At 61.9% G+C, this 24639-nt stretch overlaps 1 protein-coding gene across 2 annotated transcripts in view; it reads left to right on the top strand.

Moving 5' to 3' along the window:
• The window catches only part of pola2 (polymerase (DNA directed), alpha 2), a 67360-nt gene extending 43335 nt beyond the window's left edge, over positions 1-24025 (top strand). For both annotated transcript variants that reach the window (XM_072489301.1, XM_072489302.1), the window contains exons 15-18: positions 8326-8432; positions 18134-18193; positions 20834-20960; positions 23579-24025. In XM_072489301.1, coding sequence (XP_072345402.1) covers positions 8326-8432; positions 18134-18193; positions 20834-20960; positions 23579-23728 — 444 coding nt within the window. In that variant the 3' untranslated portion in view covers positions 23729-24025. The remainder of the gene's footprint in view (positions 1-8325; positions 8433-18133; positions 18194-20833; positions 20961-23578) is intronic.
• Positions 24026-24639: the final 614 nt, after the last annotated feature.

Here is a 24639-nt window from a genome sequence, read left to right as displayed (position 1 = left end):
CCTCGGCCTCTCGCCCTCGGCCTCTCGCCCTCGGCCTCCCTCCCTCGGCCTCTCTCCCTCGACCTCTGCCTCTCTCCCTCGCCCTCGACCTCTGCCTCTCTCCCTCGCCCTCGGCCCCTCGCCCTCGACCTCTGCCTCTCTCCCTCGCGCCCTCGGCCCCTCGCCCTCGACCTCTGCCTCTCTCCCTCGCCCTCGGCCCCTCGCCCTCGACCTCTGCCTCTCTCCCTCGGCCTCTCGCCCTCAGCCCCTCGCCCTCGCCCTCCCGCCCACCCAGAGGTCCAGCTTGGCTGCTCAGCTCAGTTTTATTCTTCAAAGTAGATGCACAACAGGGTGATGGGCTGTTGATAGTGAGTGTGTGCACCAGTTACAGTGTCCGCTCCACACACCACTGCACCTGTGACTGATCCATCTTTCTCTCCGAGCGTTATTCTGCTCCGATCGGATGTCCTTTGCTACATTAACCGTGCTATATACTTGCTCTTTCTCTTTTAGATGACTAAACCCCAATTACTATAAATAAACAGCATTTAACATTCTGGCTTGGAAGTTGCACTTGATTTAGTGGTTTCCTTGCCCCACAGGGGGTTCCGGTACATTTAACTCGATTTCCTCAGGGAGTGATTCAGAAGCAGCTTTAAAGATGCATCCAGAATAACTGGCGTTAGTGCCTGCCCAGCGAGGCCCATTGAGCAGCAGTGTGATAATGACCAGTTCATGTGTTTCCCTCAGCTTTCTGAGGGAGCAATATTGACCCAAGGACATTGTGGACATTTCCCGCCTGCTCTTTTTCAAAGTCTTTTACTTCCACCACCGACAGGGCGGGGCTCCCTGCGACAGGGCGGGGCTCCCTGCGACAGGGCGGGGCTCCCTGCGATAGGGCGGGGCTCCCTGCGACAGGGCGGGGCTCCCTGCGACAGGGCGGGGCTCCCTGCGACAGGGCGGGGTTCCCTGCGGCAGGGCGGCGTTCCCTCCGACAGGGCGGGGCTCCCTCCGACAGGGCGGGGCTCCCTCCCTGCGACAGGGCGGGGCTCCCTGCGACAGGGCGGGGCTCCCTGCGACAGGGCGGGGCTCCCTGCGACAGGGCGGGGTTCCCTCCGACAGGGCGGGGCTCCCTCCGACAGGGCGGGGCTCCCTCCCTCCGACAGGGCGGGGCTCCCTCCCTCCGACAGGGCGGCGCTCCCTCCGACTGGGCGGGGCTCCCTCCGACAGGGCGGGGCTCCCTCCGACAGGGCGGGGCTCCCTCCGACAGGGCGGGGCTCCCTCCGACAGGGCGGGGCTCCCTCCGACAGGGCGGGGCTCCCTCCGACAGGGCGGGGCTCCCTCCGGCAGGGCGGGGCTCCCTCCGACAGGGCGGGGCTCCCTCCCTCCGACAGGGCGGCGTTCCCTCCGACAGGGCGGCGTTCCCTCTGACAGGGCGGCGCTCCCTCCGACAGGGCGGCGTTCCCTCTGACAGGGCGGGGCTCCCTCCCTCCGACAGGGCGGCGTTCCCTCCGACAGGGCGGCGTTCCCTCCGACAGGGCGGGGCTCCCTCCGACAGGGCGGGGCTCCCTCCCTCCGACAGGGCGGGGCTCCCTCCGGCAGGGCGGGGCTCCCTCTGACAGGGCGGCGTTCCCTCTGACAGGGCGGCGTTCCCTCCGACAGGGCGGGGCTCCCTCCGACAGGGCGGGGCTCCCTCCGACAGGGCGGGGCTCCCTCCGACAGGGCGGCGTTCCCTCTGACAGGGCGGGGCTCCCTCCCTCCGACAGGGCGGCGTTCCCTCCGACAGGGCGGCGTTCCCTCCGACAGGGCGGGGCTCCCTCCGACAGGGCGGGGCTCCCTCCCTCCGACAGGGCGGGGCTCCCTCCGGCAGGGCGGGGCTCCCTCCGACTGGGCGGGGCTCCCTCCGACAGGGCGGGGCTCCCTCCGGCAGGGCGGGGCTCCCTCCGACAGGGCGGGGCTCCCTCCGACAGGGCGGGGCTCCCTCCGACTGGGCGGCGCTCCCTCCGACAGGGCGGCGCTCCCTCCGACTGGGCGGCGCTCCCTCCGACAGGGCGGCGCTCCCTCCGACAGGGCGGGGCTCCCTCCGACAGGGCGGTGCTCCCTCCGACTGGGCGGTGCTCCCTCCGACTGGGCGGCGCTCCCTCCGACAGGGCGGCGCTCCCTCCGACTGGGCGGCGCTCCCTCCGACAGGGCGGCGCTCCCTCCGACAGGGCGGTGCTCCGTCCGACAGGGCGGTGCTCCCTCCGACAGGGCGGGGGCTCCCTCCCTCCGACAGGGCGGCGTTCCCTCCGACAGGGCGGGGGCTCCCTCTGACAGGGCGGGGCTCCTTGCGACAGGGCGGGGCTCCTTGCGACAGGGCGGGGCTCCTTGCGACAGGGCGGGGCTCCTTGCGACAGGGCGGGGCTCCTTGCGACAGGGCGGGGCTCCTTGCGACAGGGCGGGGCTCCTTGCGACAGGGCGGGGCTCCCTCCGACAGGGCGGGGCTCCTTGCGACAGGGCGGCGCTCCCTTCCTTGCGACAGGGCGGCGCTCCCTTCCTTGCGACAGGGCGGCGCTCCCTCACGCCCTCCGGCAGGGCGGGGCTCCCTCCGACAGGGCGGGGCTCCCTCCGGCAGGGCGGGGCTCCCTCCGACAGGGCGGGGCTCCCTCCGGCAGGGCGGGGCTCCCTCCGACTGGGCGGGGCTCCCTCCGACTGGGCGGGGCTCCCTCCGGCAGGGCGGCGCTCCCTCCGACAGGGCGGCGCTCCCTCCGACTGGGCGGCGCTCCCTCCGACAGGGCGGCGCTCCCTCCGACAGGGCGGCGCTCCCTCCGACAGGGCGGCGCTCCCTCCGACTGGGCGGGGCTCCCTCCGACTGGGCGGTGCTCCCTCCGACTGGGCGGCGCTCCCTCCGACAGGGCGGCGCTCCCTCCGACTGGGCGGCGCTCCCTCCGACAGGGCGGCGCTCCCTCCGACAGGGCGGTGCTCCCTCCGACAGGGCGGGGGCTCCCTCTGACAGGGCGGGGGCTCCCTCTGACAGGGCGGGGGCTCCCTCTGACAGGGCGGGGCTCCCTCCCTCCGACAGGGCGGCGTTCCCTCCGACAGGGCGGGGGCTCCCTCTGACAGGGCGGGGCTCCTTGCGACAGGGCGGGGCTCCTTGCGACAGGGCGGGGCTCCTTGCGACAGGGCGGGGCTCCTTGCGACAGGGCGGGGCTCCTTGCGACAGGGCGGGGCTCCTTGCGACAGGGCGGGGCTCCTTGCGACAGGGCGGGGCTCCTTGCGACAGGGCGGGGCTCCCTCCGACTGGGCGGCGCTCCCTCCGACTGGGCGGCGCTCCCTCCGACAGGGCGGGGCTCCTTGCGACAGGGCGGGGCTCCTTGCGACAGGGCGGGGCTCCCTCCGACAGGGCGGGGCTCCTTGCGACAGGGCGGGGCTCCTTGCGACAGGGCGGGGCTCCCTTCCTTGCGACAGGGCGGCGCTCCCTCACGCCCTCCGGCAGGGCGGGGCTCCCTCCGACAGGGCGGGGCTCCCTCCGGCAGGGCGGGGCTCCCTCCGGCAGGGCGGCGCTCCCTCCGACAGGGCGGCGCTCCCTCCGACAGGGCGGCGCTCCCTCCGACAGGGCGGCGCTCCCTCCGGCAGGGCGGGGCTCCCTCCGACTGGGCGGGGCTCCCTCCGACTGGGCGGGGCTCCCTCCGGCAGGGCGGCGCTCCCTCCGACTGGGCGGGGCTCCCTCCGACTGGGCGGGGCTCCCTCCGGCAGGGCGGCGCTCCCTCCGACAGGGCGGGGCTCCCTCCGGCAGGGCGGGGCTCCCTCCGGCAGGGCGGCGCTCCCTCCGACAGGGCGGCGCTCCCTCCGACAGGGCGGGGCTCCCTCCGACAGGGCGGGGCTCCCTCCGACAGGGCGGCGTTCCCTCCGGCAGGGCGGGGCTCCCTCCGGCAGGGCGGGGCTCCCTCCGACAGGGCGGGGCTCCCTCCGACTGGGCGGGGCTCCCTCCGACTGGGCGGGGCTCCCTCCGACTGGGCGGGGCTCCCTCCGACTGGGCGGGGCTCCCTCCGACAGGGCGGGGCTCCCTCCGACAGGGCGGGGCTCCCTCCGACAGGGCGGGGCTCCCTCCCTCCGACAGGGCGGCGTTCCCTCCGACAGGGCGGCGTTCCCTCTGACAGGGCGGCGCTCCCTCCGACAGGGCGGCGTTCCCTCTGACAGGGCGGGGCTCCCTCCCTCCGACAGGGCGGCGTTCCCTCCGACAGGGCGGCGTTCCCTCCGACAGGGCGGGGCTCCCTCCGACAGGGCGGGGCTCCCTCCCTCCGGCAGGGCGGGGCTCCCTCCGACTGGGCGGGGCTCCCTCCGACAGGGCGGGGCTCCCTCCGGCAGGGCGGGGCTCCCTCCGACAGGGCGGGGCTCCCTCCGACAGGGCGGGGCTCCCTCCGACTGGGCGGCGCTCCCTCCGACAGGGCGGCGCTCCCTCCGACTGGGCGGCGCTCCCTCCGACAGGGCGGCGCTCCCTCCGACAGGGCGGGGCTCCCTCCGACAGGGCGGTGCTCCCTCCGACTGGGCGGTGCTCCCTCCGACTGGGCGGCGCTCCCTCCGACAGGGCGGCGCTCCCTCCGACTGGGCGGCGCTCCCTCCGACAGGGCGGCGCTCCCTCCGACAGGGCGGTGCTCCGTCCGACAGGGCGGTGCTCCCTCCGACAGGGCGGGGGCTCCCTCCCTCCGACAGGGCGGCGTTCCCTCCGACAGGGCGGGGGCTCCCTCTGACAGGGCGGGGCTCCTTGCGACAGGGCGGGGCTCCTTGCGACAGGGCGGGGCTCCTTGCGACAGGGCGGGGCTCCTTGCGACAGGGCGGGGCTCCTTGCGACAGGGCGGGGCTCCTTGCGACAGGGCGGGGCTCCCTCCGACAGGGCGGGGCTCCTTGCGACAGGGCGGGGCTCCCTTCCTTGCGACAGGGCGGCGCTCCCTTCCTTGCGACAGGGCGGCGCTCCCTCACGCCCTCCGGCAGGGCGGGGCTCCCTCCGACAGGGCGGGGCTCCCTCCGGCAGGGCGGGGCTCCCTCCGACAGGGCGGGGCTCCCTCCGGCAGGGCGGGGCTCCCTCCGACTGGGCGGGGCTCCCTCCGACTGGGCGGGGCTCCCTCCGGCAGGGCGGCGCTCCCTCCGACAGGGCGGCGCTCCCTCCGACTGGGCGGCGCTCCCTCCGACAGGGCGGCGCTCCCTCCGACAGGGCGGCGCTCCCTCCGACAGGGCGGCGCTCCCTCCGACTGGGCGGGGCTCCCTCCGACTGGGCGGTGCTCCCTCCGACTGGGCGGCGCTCCCTCCGACAGGGCGGCGCTCCCTCCGACTGGGCGGCGCTCCCTCCGACAGGGCGGCGCTCCCTCCGACAGGGCGGTGCTCCCTCCGACAGGGCGGGGGCTCCCTCTGACAGGGCGGGGGCTCCCTCTGACAGGGCGGGGGCTCCCTCTGACAGGGCGGGGCTCCCTCCCTCCGACAGGGCGGCGTTCCCTCCGACAGGGCGGGGGCTCCCTCTGACAGGGCGGGGCTCCTTGCGACAGGGCGGGGCTCCTTGCGACAGGGCGGGGCTCCTTGCGACAGGGCGGGGCTCCTTGCGACAGGGCGGGGCTCCTTGCGACAGGGCGGGGCTCCTTGCGACAGGGCGGGGCTCCTTGCGACAGGGCGGGGCTCCTTGCGACAGGGCGGGGCTCCCTCCGACTGGGCGGCGCTCCCTCCGACTGGGCGGCGCTCCCTCCGACAGGGCGGGGCTCCTTGCGACAGGGCGGGGCTCCTTGCGACAGGGCGGGGCTCCCTCCGACAGGGCGGGGCTCCTTGCGACAGGGCGGGGCTCCTTGCGACAGGGCGGGGCTCCCTTCCTTGCGACAGGGCGGCGCTCCCTCACGCCCTCCGGCAGGGCGGGGCTCCCTCCGACAGGGCGGGGCTCCCTCCGGCAGGGCGGGGCTCCCTCCGGCAGGGCGGCGCTCCCTCCGACAGGGCGGCGCTCCCTCCGACAGGGCGGCGCTCCCTCCGACAGGGCGGCGCTCCCTCCGGCAGGGCGGGGCTCCCTCCGACTGGGCGGGGCTCCCTCCGACTGGGCGGGGCTCCCTCCGGCAGGGCGGCGCTCCCTCCGACTGGGCGGGGCTCCCTCCGACTGGGCGGGGCTCCCTCCGGCAGGGCGGCGCTCCCTCCGACAGGGCGGGGCTCCCTCCGGCAGGGCGGGGCTCCCTCCGGCAGGGCGGCGCTCCCTCCGACAGGGCGGCGCTCCCTCCGACAGGGCGGGGCTCCCTCCGACAGGGCGGGGCTCCCTCCGACAGGGCGGCGTTCCCTCCGGCAGGGCGGGGCTCCCTCCGGCAGGGCGGGGCTCCCTCCGACAGGGCGGGGCTCCCTCCGACTGGGCGGGGCTCCCTCCGACTGGGCGGGGCTCCCTCCGACTGGGCGGGGCTCCCTCCGACTGGGCGGGGCTCCCTCCGACAGGGCGGGGCTCCCTCCGACAGGGCGGGGCTCCCTCCGGCAGGGCGGGGCTCCCTCCGACTGGGCGGGGCTCCCTCCGACTGGGCGGGGCTCCCTCCGACTGGGCGGGCTCCCTCCGACTGGGCGGGGCTCCCTCCGACAGGGCGGGGCTCCCTCCGGCAGGGCGGCGCTCCCTCCGACAGGGCGGCGCTCCCTCCGACAGGGCGGGGCTCCCTCCGGCAGAGCGGGGCTCCCCCCCCCTCCGACAGGGCGGGGCTCCCCCCCTCTGGAAGGGCGGGGCTTCCCCCCCCTCCGGCAGGGCGGGGCTCCCCCCCCCCTCCGGCAGGGCGGGGCTCCCCCCCTCCCCTCCGGCAGGGCGGGGCTCCCCCCCTCCCCTCCGGCAGGGCGGGGCTCCCCCCCCCTCCGGCAGGGCGGGGCTCCCCCCCTCCGGCAGGGCGGGGCTCCCCCTCCGGCAGGGCGGGGCTCCCCCCTCCGACTGGGCGGGGCTCCCTCCCTCCGACAGGGTGGGGCTCCCTCCCTCCGGCAGGGCGGCGCTACCTCCGGCAGGGCGGGGCTCCCTTCTGCTGGGCGGGGCTCCCTTCTGCTGGGCGGGGCTCCCTCCTGCTGGGCGGGGCTCCCTCCGACTGGGCGGGGCTCCCTCCGACTGGGCGGGGCTCCCTCCGGCAGGGCGGGGCTCCCTCCGGCAGGGCGGCGCTCCCTCCGACAGGGCGGCGCTCCCTCCGACAGGGCGGCGCTCCCTCCGACAGGGCGGCGCTCCCTCCAGCAGGGCGGGGCTCCCTCGGCCCTCCGTGCATGGAGTGGTGGCGCTGTCTTTCGTGCTCGCGTTCCTGCAGTTGTGATGGAACCCAGACCTGATTTATTACCCTCGTGCTTTGGGGGTGGGGTGAAAGTCAGCGTGCCTGAATTATTTCTCCTTTTACATTTTCTCTCTCCTACTTAGAGGCTCCTTCTACCTTCTCAGGCAACAAGTAAAAATTCTGGAATTAAACGTGGAAAATGTAATCCCTTGCTGCTTCGTTCAGGCTGGGTTGAGCATGTCACGAACTTCCACTTACGCCCAGCTCTGCAACAGTGCAGCTTCAACCCACATTCCCAAATCCAGTGGGAACTGAAGCTTTTCCCAGCTGAATTTCATTCATTGTGACCTCTCGCTGTGTCATCAGCAAAGCGCGGACACCTCCAGCTCCAGTGAGGCTGGAACCTGCGTCCAGAGGTACAAGGTCCGAGTCTGACCCATTGCCCAGCCTCCCTCCCAGCTGTGCTCCCTGGAGATTCACTCACAGTAACACAGGGGGGAGTATGGGGGCCATTGAACTCCATAAACTGCAGCAGCTCATCAGTGGAAGCCAAGCTTTCTGTTCCAGCGGACTCTCATTGGAAAGATTTATTTGCAGGCTGACCCCAGCTGCTATTCAGCGTGAGCTGTTGTTATTCCTGTGCCAGCTGGCATTCCTGACCGGCTGCTGGTCAGGGGGACGTGACCAGTTCCTTCCTCCTGCCTCAGAAGGTTTTCCCATTCCCGCTGTAATCCCAAATTAGGTAGTGACCTCCTGGCCACTTCCCGGAAACCCACCTGTGGTGATTTACTTGGGCAGCCTGGATCCAGACCCAATTCTTGGTCGTCGTGAGTTCCCGTATGTAGATACATAGTCCTTCCTTTCTCGCACTCCTTCCCCACCCCACTTAGATTAAAAGCAGAAAATAAGCCATTCGCCCCATCCTGTCCGTGCTGCCCACCGCCCCCGCAAATTCTTCCTTTCTGAGAGAAGGTACCTGAAGGTGCCAGAGGGAGCTTTGTGCCTGAGTAACTGTAACCCCTGTTAGGAGCCGGTACCTGGACAGGAGGGGAGAATAATGAGATGGGGAGAGGAGCAACCAAGGTCTGGATCCAACTTGTGCATTTGCTTTTTTCGACAGCGTGTCCATTTTGTTTCTGATCCCTGCACGCTGATCATCAATGGGGTGGTCTTTGGAGTGACATCGACTGATGTTCTCTTTCATATGGGCGCAGAGGAGATTAACAGGTATGTGGCCAGCGCGTTACGTTACAAAGAGAAGCTGGAAATGTAACACTGAATCCCATGGAATTTCCCTTCAATGGTCGAGGCAAATTGTTTATGTCGTTGTGTTCCCCCCCCCCAGATTTGACCCTCCCAACACTCGCTCTTGCTTAGCTCCTCGTCTTGCAACGTAAACAAATTTAAGCCATTCCTGAAGCTTGTCCCCAACTTGCACAGAGTCGCGTTCCCCCCTCGTCGCCCTCCTGTGTTCCCAGTCCAGCAACACCTCCGTTTTCAAATTCTCATTCTTGTTTCCCATCTCGCTCTCGCCCTCTCCCCATCTCCACCGGTCCCACAACCCTGAGGGATCTCTGCACTAATTCCAATCTCTTGCGTGTCCTTATTGTCGTCACTCCACCACTGGAGGCGCTCTCTTTCTCTCTGTCTCTCTCTCTCTTCTCTGTCTCTCTCTCTCTCGTTCTCTCTCTCTCTCTCTGTCTCTCTCTCTCTCTCTCTCTCTCTCTGTCTCTCTCTGACTGTCTCTCTCGTTCTCTCTCTGTCTCTCTCTCTCTCTGTCTCTCTCTCTGTCTCTGTCTCTCTCTCTCCGTCTCTCTCTCTCTCTCTCCGTCTCTCTCTCTCTCTCTCCGTCTCTCTCTCTCTCTCTCCGTCTCTTTCTCTGTCTCTCTCTCTCTCCCCCTGTCTTTCTCTCTGTCACGTTCTTTGACTTGGTGTCACATTTTGTCCCATGTCGCTCATTGGAAGAGCTTCTGCTACGTTAAAGCTGCTGCATAAATAGGGGAGGTGGTGGTGGTCTCGTGGTATTGTCACCAGACAATACAGGGACCCGGGGTTCGAATCCCATCACGGCAGATGATATGAATCCAATAGAAATCTAATTAAAAGTCAATCAATATGAGCAATCTGGTAAACTCTTGTCAGTGAGTGTAAGACCTTTTGTGGACCAGGGCGGCGATGGTGTTGCGGGAACCCGCCAGAAAGCCATTCCATGCTGCCACCTTGTGGCGAGAGCCTGAAGTTGCTTTGTGACACTTGACGTGACAAAATTGAATGGCCGTTGTTGACATAGCAAGTTAATGTGGTAAAGTTCGGCACGGTATTGTGATTTGAAAATCGGGGAAAAGTAAATGAGAAGCCCTTATGTGCAAAAAATTCAATGTGTGTGTTTCAGAATACAGGAAAAAGCATCTAATTTAGTCAGATCCCATATGTGTTCCAGTATCGAACTCTGAGTAATGACGAAGGCTGGTCAGGCAGGATTCTTTCCTTATGAGTCCATGTTGGCTGCAGTTTACTATTCGGGGCCCCTCTCTCCCTCTCCCTCTCTTTAACATCTGGGTAAATCCTGACCGTCAATAAGCCAGAATTGGCTCCAGTATTTTGGGGAAGTAGCCATTTTGGCAGCTGTGTTTTCCAATGCCTGTGACGCTGCTGGAGGGCACTCTGGCTGTGCATCCCTGTCCTGTTTACCACATTCCTGCTCCCTGCCTTCATCTCTTTATAGAGATGCAACGTGGATATTGCAGCTGTTTAATATCTGGTTTACTGGTGCTCGGAGGGGATGGTTAACCTTGCAGTTTGTGCCACCGGGCCCGGATTATATCTAAATAAACAAATGAGTATTATTAACGCAGGTTTCTTGAGGGAGAGCAACAATTCAGGTGGAGTAATTTGTCCTTCAATCTGAGGCCTGTGAAGAATGTGTCGGAGCAGTGACGTGGCTGATCGATACTCCCCGCCCACACCTCGGGTTTTCAACGGGTCCCGGATTCTGCTGTCGGGATTAGAGATCTGGGTTCAGTCTTCAAACTCGGGGCAACAAACCCTAACTCCCGCAAACCTCCAGGGCCCCGTGATTAAACGATGCCTCTTGTGCTGTGAGCAAGCTCCTTGTTATCAGGTTTAATCTTCAGCTCAACACAGAGAAGATAAACAAGTCGCCATTAATAAATTACAAGGCAGTGACGCCATCTAAATTCCTGAGATTAGATGGGAACAATCTGTTCCCAGTCCTAATATTTAATGGACAGCGGAAGATGCTCGACTCCCGACACCCTTCAGTTACTGTGTGCCTCTCCTAAAGGTGCTGTCAGTGGTGGGATTTACAGTTTGTCGGCTGTCTCCACTGTGAGTGCCTAAACCGTGAGCCAGGGGGTGTGACCAGACGAGCTCCTTCTTGCCAGCATGCCGGGTCCATTCAGACATGCTTTGCAGCTGGGGTTGCTTGGTGATGAGAGAAGGTCCTGCCTGATGGCAGCACGGACTAGGAAATGGGCAGAGATCAACTGCCGCCCCGGCTAACTGTAGTTAACCAGAGACTGAACCTGGGACCTCTCCTCTCTCTCTCTCTCTCTCTCTGTCTGTCTCTCCCTCTCTCTCCCCCCTCCCCCATGGTGTTCGCAGTCCAACTTCAGCCTTTTGAAGTTTTTGAGGGTTTTAATCTTTCATTTGCCAACACTTCCCTGCATGTAACACATACCTCCTGATTTGCATCAGCGCAATTAATACAGCCATACCCCCAGAAATCATCTTTATGCTGCTTTGTTCCTGATTTCTGCTGCTTCTTCATGGGTTGATCACTTGAGGCCCTGGAGCTCTCACCAGCACTGCTGGTAGCTACAAAATGGATAAATCTCTCGCCCCCAGAGCACTTGACGCCAGTGTACGGGGCACGTCACCTGCTCCTTGCTGCCGCTTCTGGAGAGGAGACACCATTGATTTTTTAAAAGAATCTGCTCGTGGGTCAGCGCGCTGATTGTCAGGAAGAGACGGTCTGTCTGCCTCGCTGGGCTCCGAGCCTGCGCACTGCTGAGCGGGCATGTCTGCGTCGCTGGGCTCCGGGCCTGCGCACTGCTGAGGGGGCATGTCTGCCTCGCTGGGCTCCGGGCCTGCGCACTGCTGAGCGGGCATGTCTGCCTCGCTGGGCTCCGAGCCTGCGCACTGCTGAGCGGGCATGTCTGCCTCGCTGGGCTCCGGGCCTGCACACTGCTGAGCGGGCATGTCTGCGTCGCTGGGCTCCGGGCCTGCGCACTGCTGAGCGGGCATGTCTGCCTCGCTGGGCTCCGGGCCTGCGCACTGCTGAGCGGGCATGTCTGCCTCGCTGGGCTCCGGGCCTGCGCACTGCTGAGGGGGCATGTCTGTGTCGCTGGGCTCCGGGCCTGCGCACTGCTGAGGGGGCATGTCTGCCTCGCTGGGCTCCGGGCCTGCGCACTGCTGAGGGGGCATGTCTGCCTCGCTGGGCTCCGGGCCTGCGCACTGCTGAGGGGGCATGTCTGCCCCGCTGGGCTCCGGGCCTGCGCACTGCTGAGGGGGCATGTACGTGCAGGATGGCCGGCATTCTGAAAGCCAGTCGCGGCCATTGGGCACTTCTTCCCGCGATTGGGAACGTCGTGACCGATGGCCCCGCCACCCTCCCGACGACCCTGACTTTGCAAACAGCTGGTGTCGATGACCCAACCTCAAGCTTCACGGGGAGCGGCTGGCGAAATCGTCACAGTTCTGGGTGTGAAATAATGGAGTCTGCGAAGCCTCCTTGTTTGCCTCCCCTCTCCGGTGTTTGGGTAAAGTGGCTGATGTTGCAATGTCAAACTGTCCCTAATTAACAAAAGAAATCATGGGGAAAGGAAGAAGGATCTGATCGGAAACAGATGCAGAAAGGGCTGAGCTGCCACCACAATATGACTAATGTTGAGAGGCTGCCAGTTCCAGCCTGTCCTTCCCAATCTGCACTAAGCTGATAATTGATGGTGTGAGGAGTGTGGTAAATACATTGCATTAACAGAACTTTTGGTCGAGCTTGTTTGTTTCCAGCCTCCTATTGACAGTTTAATGTTGATGAAAGAAAGCAGGGATGAGCAATGGGATGATCCATTCGCGAGTAGAGGTTCACAGAGGAGTCTGTGACTGGCCTTCCAGACAAGCCGGTGCTGTTGTGGTGAGACGGTGGGGGCGGGAGTATCTGCTCGCTGACCTCCCGGATTGTCCAGCATCCACGCCTCAGGGATTGAGTTCAGCTGCCTTTTCCGGGCGGGGAGGGTGGCCTCGGCTTGGTCCGGGGGGGGGGGGGGGGGGGGGGGGGGGCAGGTTAATCGTCGCCGATGTTAGGCCGAGTGCTCGTAAATCTTCAGCTCCAGCTCCCGTCGGCAACCGTAGAAACGGACCTCCGATTGGCTGCAGAGAAATGACTGATTCCTTTGGTGCTCGTGCTCTCCCCACGGAGAAGGGTGACACCTGAAAGCACGAGGTCGTCGAGCTGAGCCTGTCCTCGACAGATGTGCAGCTTCCAACGTGGGCGACTGCACTGGCGACCGGTCGTGGGAATCCAGGCGTTTTTTTCAGCACCCCCCCACTTCGCAGTTTACCACGGCCTCGTTAACCTGCCTGCAGCCGAGGGTCCCCGCTGCTGTTCCTGGTGTCTTTACTGCCGCGGTCAGCTCAACAAAAGTCGCCACGAAACTGGGCCCTGTAGCTTGGGGGGAGCAATTTCCCTTTCTTCATCGTTCCAACTGGTCAGAGTTCAGGTTATATTTACCAAGGGAGGAGCAGGAAGGGGAAGGAATACTATTCCTGTACTTCTCCCAAGTGAACTCGCTGGATAGAATCCCACTGAGAAACTCCCCTCAGTAAGGGAACGCAGCCTAATGAGGAGCTCTCGGCCCACCCATGGTGGGGTCTCCCCGCAGAGCGCAGCTTTCTATTCAGGTGGGGGGGGCAGCAAGCTCTTCACCAGAATGTATAACTGTTCAGGCTGGGAAACTCTGAAAGGAGGGTCAGATGCACAATGCAGAGCCCTTGTGTGATTGTTCAAATCCCCCTCCTCACCACCTTGTGATCCTAGATTTGAATAATAATCTTTATTATTGTCACAAGTACAGGGCGGCATGTGGCGCAGTGGTTAGCACTGGGACTGCGGCGCTGAGGTCCCAGGTTCGATCCCGGCCCTGGGTCACTGTCCGTGTGGGGAGTTTGCACATTCTCCCCGTATCTGCGTGGGTTTCGTCCCCACAACCCAAAGATGTGCAGGGTAGGTGGATTGGCCGCGCTAAATTGCCCCTTAATTGGAAGAAAATTAATTGGGTATTCTAAATTTATAAAATAAATACATAAATAAATTATTGTCACAAGTAAGCTTACATTAACGCTGCAATGAAGTTACTGTGAAAATCCCCTAGTCGCCACATTCCGGCGCCTGTTCGGGTACACAGAGGGAGAATTCAGAATGTCCAATTCACCCAACAGCACGTCTTTCGGGGCTTGTGGGAGGAAACCGGAGCGCCCGGAGGAAACCCACGTAGACACGGGGAGAACATGCAGACTCCGCACAGACAGTGACCCAAGCCGGGAATCGAACTCGGGACCCCGGAGCTGTGAAGCAACAGTGCTAACCACCGTGCTATTAGCTGGAATACTGTCTGTATGGACACAGGGTGAGGGATCATTCTCGATCTCTCTACGTTTGCAGTGCGGTCACTGCTATAACGTAGGAAACGCAGCAGCCAGCCAGTCCACAGGAAGATCCCACCGGCAGCAATGCGATAATGACCCAGATCATCTGCTTTTATTGGTGTTGGTGAGGAGGAGGGCGGGGAGTCGGATAAATCTCCTCTTCTAATAGTACGATCTTTTACCCGGGAGGACAGGCAGAGCCTTGGCTAAGCACCTCAGCGTAAACGAAGACTGCGCCTCCCGCAGTGCAGCACTCCCTCAGCACTGCACCTCCCCGCAGTGCAGCACTCCCTCAGCACTGCACCTCCCGCAGTGCAGCACTCCTTCAGCACTGCACCTCCCGCAGTGCAGCACTCCCTCAGCACTGCACCTCCCGCAGTGCAGCACTCCCTCAGCACTGCACCTCCCCGCAGTGCAGCACTCCCTCAGCACTGCACCTCCCGCAGTGCAGCACTCCCTCAGCACTGCACCTCCCCGCAGTGCAGCACTCCCTCAGCACTGCACCTCCCGCAGTGCAGCACTCCCTCAGCACTGCACCTCCCCGCAGTGCAGCACTCCCTCACCACTGCACCTCCCGCAGTGCAGCACTCCCTCAGTACTGCACCTCCCGCAGTGCAGCACTCCCTCAGCACTGCACCTCCCGCAGTGCAGCACTCCCTCAGCACAGCACCTCCCCGCAGTGCAGCACTCCCTCAACACTGCACCTCCCGCAGTGCAGCACTCCCCGCAGTGCAGCACTCCCTCAGCACTGCACCTCCAGCAGTGCAGCACTCCCTCAGTACTGACCCACTGACAGTGCGGCACTCCCTCAGCACTGCGCCTCCCGCAGTGCAGCACTCCCTCAGCACTGCGCCTCCCGCAGTGCAGCACTCCCTCAGTACTGACCCTGTGATAGTGTGGCACTCCCTCAGTACTGACCCTCTGACAGTGCAGCACTCCCTCAGTACTGACCCTCTGGCAGAGTGACACTTCCTCAGTACTGACCCTCTGACAGTGCGGCACTCCCTCAGTACTGACCCTCTGACAGTGCAGCACTCCCTCAGTACTGACCCTCTGACAGTGCAGCACTCCCTCAGTACTGACTCTCTGACAGTGTGGCACTCCCTCAGTACTGACCCTCTGACAGTGCAGCTCTCCCTCAGTACTGACCCTCTGACAGTGCGGCACTCCCTCAGTACTGACCCTCTGACAGTGCAGCACTCCCTCAGTACTGACCCTCTGACAGTGCGGCACTCCCTCAGTACTGACCCTGTGATAGTGTGGCACTCCCTCAGTACTGACCCTCTGACAGTGCAGCACTCCCTCAGTACTGACCCTCTGGCAGAGTGGCACTTCCTCAGTACTGACCCTCTGACAGTGCGGCACTCCCTCAGTACTGACCCTCTGACAGTGCAGCACTCCCTCAGTACTGACCCTCTGACAGTGCAGCACTCCCTCAGCACTGTGCCTCCCGCAGTGCAGCACTCCCTCAGTACTGACCCTCTGACAGTGCAGCACTCCCTCAGTACTGACCCTCTGACAGTGCGGCACTCCCTCAGTACTGACCCTCTGACAGTGCAGCACTCCCTCAGCACTGTGCCTCCCGCAGTGCGGCACTCCCTCAGTACTGACCCTCTGACAGTGCAGCACTCCCTCAGCACTGACCCTCTGACAGTGCGGCACTCCCTCAGCACTGTGCCTCCCGCAGTGCAGCGCTCCCTCAACACTGCGCCTCCCACAGTGCAGCACTCCCTCAGCACTGCACCTCCCGCAGTGCAGCACTCCCTCAGCACTGCACCTCCCGCAGTGCAGCACTCCCTCAGCACTGCACCTCCCGCAGTGCAGCATTCCCTCAGCACTGCGCCTCCCGCAGTGCAGCACTCCCTCAGCACTGCACCTCCCGCAGTGCAGCACTCCCTCAGTACTGACCCACTGACAGTGCGGCACTCCCTCAGCCCTGCACCTCCCGCAGTGCAGCACTCCCTCAGCACTGCGCCTCCCACAGTGCGGCACTCCCTCAGTACTGACCCTCTGACAGTGCGGCACTCCCTCAGTACTGACCCTCTGACAGTGCGGCACTCCCTCAGTACTGACCCTCTGACAGTGCGGCACTCACTCAGTACTGACCCTGTGATAGTGCGGCACTCCCTCAGTACTGACCCACTGACAGTGCGGCACTCCCTCAGTACTGACCCTCTGACAGTGCAGCACTCCCTCAGTACTGACCCTCTGACAGTGCGTCACTCCCTCAGTACTGACCCTCTGACAGTGCGGCACTCCCTCAGTACTGACCCTCTGACAGTGCGGCACTCCCTCAGTACTGACCATCTGACAGTGCAGCACTCCCTCAGCACTGACCCTCTGACAGTGCGGCACTCCCTCAGTACTGCGCCTCCCGCAGTGCAGCACTCCCTCAACACTGCGCCTCCCACAGTGCAGCACTCCCTCAGCACTGCGCCTCCCGCAGTGCAGCACTCCCTCAGCACTGCGCTTCCCGCAGTGCAGCACTCCCTCAGCACTGCACCTCCCGTAGTGCAGCACTCCCTCAGCACTGCACCTCCCGCAGTGCAGCACTCCCTCAGCACTGCACCTCCCCGCAGTGCAGCATTCCCTCAGCACTGCACCTCCCGCAGTGCAGCACTCCCTCAGCATTGCGCCTCCCGCAGTGCAGCACTCCCTCAGCACTGCGCCTCCCGCAGTGCAGCACTCCCTCAGCACTGCGCATCCCTCAGCACTGCGCCGGGAGTGTCAATCTGGGCTATGTGATTCAAGTCTCTCGAGAAAGGCTGTAACTCGCGACTTTCCAACCCAGTGCGCCATGGTGGGCTCAGTAACCTTGATTAAATCCGCTTGCGCTCACTCGCTCGCTCTCTCTCTCTCTCCTTCTCTCTCTTTCTCTCCCCTCACTTCTTTCACCCAGCTGACAGGCATGGCAGCCTCCTTCATGCCTGCCATTGGCTTGGAAAACCAGGAATAGCTCCTGGGATCCTGTGGTCAGCATTGATGAGGGTAACGCCCTTTTATTCACAGCCATCTGTGCAGCTCCACTTCACAGCTGAAGCCAGGAAAGTTAGATTTCCCATTTTTGGGTCTCTCTCGCACAGCTGGAAACCCTGGCATGTGCTGGAATCGGTCCATTCGGAAAAGCTGGAGAATCTCCTGACGTTTCTGGGAGAGGTTATCTGCAGTCACAAGCTTCCGGAGTCGCTGTTCCTGGAGAGGCGACCCCCATCCATCCTCAAACAGCTGCTTCCTGTATCTAGGCCGAGGATCGGCCGAGTTCCTGCGGCAGCTTCAGGTGCCAAAGCACCGACTGTGCTGGATCCGTGAACGCTTCACAATCTAATCAATTCACTTTGGGCGCAGGGACCTGTTGCACAGAAAGATTGAGAAGGCTCGAAAGGAGAGCGGGTGACCCAATTCAGGTCTTTAAGAGGATGAAGGGGGGTTTCAATAGGGTCGGCGTAGAAGATGATGTTTCCAGGGGTGGGGGCTGCAGTGCGGACGGCCAGAACGTAGGCGGCCATCGATATAAGGCAGGAGAATGTGTTTCACACTGAGAGCGAAAGCGCAGAATATTTTACAAGCTCCTAGAAACATCACTTAAAATGTATTTGTCAGAATGTGCGAAGACACAGAAAATAGGATTCCGAGTTGGCAGCTCCATTGAAGAGCTGGCATTGGGTGTCCTTTAATTTGGAGGGCATTCCTGGCCCTTCGTTTGTTCTGTGTTTTTTTGAGGGCAACACGGGGGCGCAGTGGTTAGCACCGCAGTCTCACGGCGCCGAGGTCCCAGCTTCGATCCCGGCTCTGGGTCACTGTCCGTGTGGAGTTTGCTCATTCTCCCCGTGTCTGCGTGGGTTTCGCCCCCACAACCCAAAGATGTGCAGGGGAGGTGGATTGGCCGCGCTAAATTGCCCCTTAATTCAAAAAAATTAATTGGGTACTCTAAATTTTTTTTTGAAAGTTGAGTTTTTTAACATAATTTTAGAGTACCCCAATTCTGTTTTTTTTTTAATAAAGGGGCAGTTTAGCGTGGCCAATCCACCTACCCTGCACATCTTTGGGTTGTGTGGGCGAAACCCACGCTGACACGGGGAGAACGTGCAAACTCCACACGGACAGTGACCCAGAGCCGGGATCGAACCCGGGACCTCGGCGCCGTGAGGCCGCAGTGCTAACCACTGCGCCACAGTGCTGCCCCAAGATTAAGTTGTGTTTATAAACCTGCAGTGCCACCGTCTCCGTTAACCCAGTAATATTGTGCATCTTTCTATCCACAGTCCCCCGGGGGGATCGGATCGATTTACCAGAATCCTCAAGCACATTCTGACCCAGCGAAGGTGAGGGAATAATTTTCAGTCTCTCCTCTCCTCCTTCCCGTTGCCCCTCCAAATCTGGTGAAGATGCTTTGTTTCGGGGCCCCCTGCCCACCTAGTGAGGTGGGAGTGACTGCCCTCGACATCAAGGCAGCGTTTGACCGAGTGTGGCATCAAGGAGCCCGAGCGAAACTGGAGTCAGTGGGAATCAGGGGGAAAACTCTCCGCTGGTTGGAGTCAGACCCGGCACAAAGGAAGATGGTTGTGGTGGTTGGAGGTCAATCATCTCAGCTCCAGGACATCACTGCAGGAGTTCCCCAGGGTCGTGTCCTCGGCCCCGACCACCTTCAGCTGCTTCATCAATGACCTCCCTTCCATCATAAGGTCAGAAGTGGGGCTGTTTGCGGATGACTGCACAATGTTCAGCACCATTCGCGACTCCTCCGATAATGAAGCAGTCCATTTAGGGCAGCACGGTAGCACAAGTGGTTAGCACTGTGGCTTCACACCGCCAGGGTCCCAGGTTCGATTCCCTGCTGGGTGACTGTAGGTGCGGAGTCTGCACGTTCTCCCCGTGTCTGCGTGGGTTTCCTCCGGGGGCTCCGGTTTCCTCCCACAGTCCAAAGATGTGCAGGTTAGGTGGATTGGTCATGATAAATTGTCCTTAGTGTCCAAAAAGGTTAGGAGGGGTTATTGGGTTACGGGGATAGGGTGGAAGTGAGGGCTTAAGTAGGTCAGTGCAGACTCGATGGGCCGAATGGCCTCCTTCTGCGCTGTATGTTCTATGTATGTCCAAATGCAGCAAGACCTGGACAATATCCAGGTTTGGGCTGACAAGTGGCAAGTTACATTGCCTGGCACTTGTGTGGCACGAATGACCATCTCCTACAAGAGAGGATCTAACCATCGCCCCATGACATTCGATGGCATTACCATCGCTGAATCCCCCCACAATCAACACCCTGGCGGTTACCATTGATCAGAAACTGAACTGGACCCAGCCACATTAATACTGTGGCTACCAGGGCAGGTCAGAGGCTGGGAATCCTGTGGCGACTAACTCACCTCCACCTTCTCGAGGGGTATTTGGGGATGGTGGCCTGGCCAGCAGAGCCCAAAGCCCATGAATGAATGAAAAAAATTACCAGATGCCAATTCCTAGAGAGTGTGGGCTCCTCCTGTTCCACAGGCCCCACCATCTATCATAGGGGTCACAGACTACCAGGAGAGCGAGAATCGTGTATGAATTAGTTCAGTTGTATCCCCTTCACTGTCAGTGTGGCTGATGATGCAGGGAAAGGGAGCTGTTAATCTGTAAGGATGTGACCTCGGGCCCTAATGAGATAACCATTGTCCTCTTCCACTCTGCCCCTTGTGAGTCACAGTCAAAGTTTTACAGCACAAAAGGAGGCCTTTTGGCCCATCGCGACTGCACCTATCCTAACCCCATTTTCCAGCAGTGCACATCTACATACTTCCTAAACATTAAGAGGGTCTCTGCCTCCACCACCCTTTCAGGCAGCGAGTTCCAGGCTCCCACCCCCCTCTGGGTGAAAAGGTTTTCCCTCACACCCCCTCTAACCCTCCTGCCCCTCACCTTCAATCTGTGCCCCCTGGTCATTGATCCCTCTAGTACCAAGAAACGTTCCTTATTATTTACCCTATCCTTGTCCCTCATCATTTAGTGCGCCTCGATGAGGCTCCTGCCTCAGTCTTCTCTGCTTTAAGGAAAACAATCCCAGTCTAACCAGCCTCTCTTCGTAGCTGAAACGCTCCAGCCCAGGCAACATCCTGGTGAATCTCCTCTGCACCCCCTCCAGTGCAATCACACCCTTCCTGTAGTGCGGTGACCAGAACTGCACACAGTGCTCCCGCTGTGGCTAACCAGTGTTTTATACAGCTCCAGCATAACCTCCCTCTCTTGTATATTTTACCTCGACTAATAAAGGCGGGAATCCTATAGGCCTTCTGAACCACCTTACCTGTCATGCTGCCTTCAGGGACCTGTGAACCTGCACCCCAAGGTCCCTCTGGTCCCTTGTATTTCCGACTGTCCTACCTTGTTAGACCTCCCAAAATCCGTCACCTCACACTTTTTCAGGTTAAATTCCATTTGCCGCCGTTCAGCCCGTCTATACAGTCCTGTAATCTAACGCTGTCCTCCTTGCTACTTATCAAACCACCAATTTCCATGTCATCTGTGAGTTGAGTTTTTGGGAGGATGTCCCGCTACGTGGCGCATTTTGCCTTGCCGAGGAATTGCTAATTCCGCGCCAGGATGTGGGAACAGCATCAACCCCCAAGATCCCCTCCGAGTCACGTACACACTTCCCCAGCTCGGGCATACATCAGCCTTTCCTTCATTGCCACCGGATCCAAATCCTGGGACCCGTGATCGGACAGCGAAGTGGGAACGACTTCACCCACACAGACTGCGGAATGCTCACCGCCATCTTGTCGAGCAGTGGCCGGGTGGGTGGGGGGGGCTGCTGCTTGGCAGTAAGTGCCTTCCCGAGAATGAATAGCACGCAAGACTGAGGATTTTGCCAAATATCTTTCATTCTGATTGACGAACATGCTGGAAGTTTGAATGTATGTTTATTGAAGGGTGCTGGATGTTTGGTTAACAACTTTTTATTCTCTTTCCCCACCCCCACCCCACAGTTACTATCCCCTCTACCCACCTGCAGAGGAGATGAACATAGATTACGAGTGTTTCCAATTGTACGCACAGACCCCCGTCACCCCTGATGTTTTAATTGTGCCCTCTGAACTGCGCTACTTCATTAAGGTGAGCACTAACTGCCTGAGTAACCGGTAACCCTTGGCGTCTGACTGCTTGTCGACTCGGTATTGGCTCGGTGGGCTGTGGGTGGTGCGGTTTGATCTTTAAACCACAGCTAAAGTGAAAGCTGGAGGGTGGTACGTTTCGGTGGATACTGACCGTGTCCCTTAGTTCAGAGATACCCTGGTATTCTCCAGTACTGGCTGCACGCGGCGTGACGTTGTCAGTTTTAGCAAGGTCCCAGCAGACAAGTGTACACAGCAGAGCAATGCCCCTAACAGAAACGATCCTACAGCCTAGACTATTGTCTGGTGCCGCAACGGATGTCGCACAGGTACAGCAGGAGCCATTGTGGTTCCGATAAAGAAGCTTCAATAGGTTTGGAAGTCCCTCCCTGCATCTCATCTCACTTTGCAAGTTGAGATTACAACTCAGTAAAACAGCAATTACCAAGCTGTGCCTATTCAGAGCTGTGGCTAACGACATAGGCCACTTTGGCAACACAACATCGGTCCTTAATGCCCTGGGTGGCTGCCCATATCTCATAAAACCTTAGAAAACAAAGAAACGTCGTATTTCGACAGTGCAGTTCACCACCCTGAAGTACCCCAAAGACCTTCAAAACAATTGAGGTACTTTCAGGCTGTGTATTCAGTTTTGTCAGGGACTCGGCCCTCAATCCGTCTGCAAAGGTCCCACTGGAGAGGCCCTCTGCTCTTTTTCAAATAGTGGCTGCAGCGCCTATTTAGTTGATCTGAGATGGCAGGTAAGACCTCTGGGTGAATGTTTCATTCGATAAGCAGTCCCTCCGGCAGTGCGGCACTCCCTGTGTACCGCCCCTCCGACAGTGCGGCACTCCCTGGGTACCGCCCGTCCGACAGGGCGGCGCTCCCTGTGTACCGCCCCTCCGACAGTGCGGCACTCCCTGGGTACCGCCCCTCTGACAGTGCGGCGCTCCCTGGGTACCGCCCCTCCGACAGTGCGGCGCTCCCTGGGTACCGCCCCTCCGGCAGTGCGGCGCTCCCTGGGTACCGCCCCTCCGACAGTGCGGCGCTCCCTGGGTACCGCCCCTCCGGCAGTGCAGCGCTCCCTGGGTACCGGCAGTGCGGCGCTCCCTGTGTACCGCCCCTCCGACAGTGCGGCGCTCCCTGGGTACCGCCACTCCGACAGCGCGGCACTCCCTGTGTACTGCCCGTTGGGCAGTGCGGCACTCCCTGTGTACCGCCCCTCCGACAGTGCGGCGCTCCCTGGGTACCGCCACTCCGACAGCGCGGCACTCCCTGTGTACTGCCCCTCGGGCAGTGCGGCGCTCCCTGGGTACCGGCAGTGCGCGCTCCCTGGGTACTGCCCCTCCGACAGTGCGGCGCTCCCTGGGTACCGCCTCTCCGACAGGGCGGCGCTCCCTGGGTACCGCCCCTCCGGCAGTGCGGCGCTCCCTGGGTACCGCCCCTCCGGCAGTGCGGCACTCGCTGGGCACCGGCAGTGCGGCACTCCCTGGGTACCGCCCCTCCGGCAGTGCGCGCTCCCTGGGTACTGCCCCTCCGACAGGGCGGCGCTCCCTGGGTGCCGCCCCTCCGGCAGTGCGCGCTCCCTGGGTACTGCCCCTCCGACAGTGCGGCGCTCCCTGGGTACCGACCCTCCGACAGTGCGGCGCTCCCTGGGTACCGGCAGTGTGGCGCTCCCTGGGTACTGCCCCTCCGGCAGTGCGGCGCTCCCTGTGTACCGACCCTCCGACAGTGCGGCGCTCCCTGGGTACTGCCCCTCCGGCAGTGCGCGCTCCCTGTGTACCGCCCCTCCGACAGTGCGGCGCTCCCTGGGTACTGCCCCTCCAACAGTACGGCGCTCCCTGGGTACCGGCAGTGCGACGCTCCCTGGATTCCGGCAGTGCAACGCTCCCTGGGTACCGCCCCTCCGACAGTGCGGCGCTCCCTGGGTACCGGCAGTGCGACGCTCCCTGGATTCCGACAGTGCGGCGCTCCCTGGGTACCGGCAGTGCGACGCTCCCTGGGTACCGGCAGTGCGACGCTCCCTGGATTCCGGCAGTGCGGCGCTCCCTGGGTACCGGCAGGGCGACGCTCCCTGGATTCCGGCAGTGCAGCGCTCCCTGGGTACCGCCCCTCTGACAGTGCGACGCTCCCGGGGTACCGGCAGTGCGCCGCTCCCTGGATTCCGGCAGTGCAGCGCTCCCTGGGTACCGCCCCTCTGACAGTGCGACGCTCCCGGGGTACCGGCAGTGCGACGCTCCCTGGATTCCGGCAGTGCAGCGCTCCCTGGGTACCGGCACTGTGGCGCCCCCTGTAACGATTGCTGACTGGTGGGTGGGGGGGGCATTGTTTAGGTTGACGTGTTGAGTGTAACAGCTGTCAGTGTAGAGGCAACCGCGAAGGTACAGCCCCACTATGGGCCGGATCATCCTCGGAAGATCACCTCTGCTCCAGGAATCATCGCTTGGCGTTTTGCAAGGGGACTGGTTTTGCGTTTGCTCTCCCTCGACTGTCTGGAAGGAATGGAGGGAGTGCCATCTGCTGGGTTTACATGGATACGCTGGGCTGGGGGGGAGGTGCTATCTGAGAACGCACTGTGTTAATCTCTGGCGGCCACTTTGTGTTTTCTCCCGACATCAGGATGTGCTGGGCTGCATCTGCATCAACCCCGGCAGGTTAACCAAGGGTCAGGTTGGTGGGACCTACGGCCGCCTGTTTGTACAGAAACAGAATAGCGACGAGACTCATCGGCAGACTCCCTGCCGGGCTGTCCAAGTGGTGAAAATCTGATCCTCACCAGGCACGTGGACCCTTGCCTCCCCTGGGTCAGAATGTGGGCGGCATGGGCCAGGCCTTCCTGAAAGGCAGCGGACTCGGCTGGAGGTTGTTCTTGGCGTTCCTCTGTGGGCCCTTCAGCCAACACAGCGGAAATTCATTCACCATCAAACAGACACGCCCATTGCCTGATGCAAAGTACTTGTTGAAACAAGACCCACCTCAGTCCCGATCTCTCTGTCTGTCTCACTTTTTGTTCTTCCTCTTCCTCCTGCAGAGTTTTGTTCATGTAAATAAAATGATTTGATTGTTCCCGTTTCTCTGCCGCTGGTTCCAGGAGGGCTTGCGTTTTAATTTCTCTGTGAGTCAAAGGGTGAGCTCATGTCTCCTGGGGCGGGACAGCTTGCTGTCAGGTCCCAGGGAGCAGGAGAAACCGCTGCTCGCGACATGCAGCTCCTGTCAGGTGGCGGGCATGTTGGGACGAGCGAAACCGGTAACCTGAATTTGTACAGCGCCTTTGACCTCGTCGTCGGACAAAATTCACCACCCAGAGACGCGCGCTCTGGGGTGCGCTCTGTAATTACTGGGCCTGGTTTAGCACAGTGGGCAGAACAAGGCCAGCAGCGCGGGTTCAATTCCCGGACCAGCCTCCCCGAACAGGGGCCGGAATGTGGCAACCAGGGGCTTTCCACAGTAACTTCATTGAAGCCTCCTTGTGAAAATAAGTGATTATTATTATTATTACTGCTGTAGGAATCTGTGAACAAATAAACAGAAGCTCAGACTGTTGGCTCTCCGCCATGTCCCAGAGTAATAACCCAGCTTCAGAGTGACCATCCCCTCTGTCCAGGAGAGAGGGGGTGGGAGCAATGCTATTGGATCAAGCAATTGGTACATGAACCAACTTTCTGCTTTGCGGAAAGTGT

This window comes from Scyliorhinus torazame, chromosome 24 (assembly GCF_047496885.1).
Source record: "Scyliorhinus torazame isolate Kashiwa2021f chromosome 24, sScyTor2.1, whole genome shotgun sequence".
NCBI lineage: Eukaryota > Metazoa > Chordata > Chondrichthyes > Carcharhiniformes > Scyliorhinidae > Scyliorhinus > Scyliorhinus torazame.
This window is presented reverse-complemented; position numbering and strand designations above follow the sequence as displayed.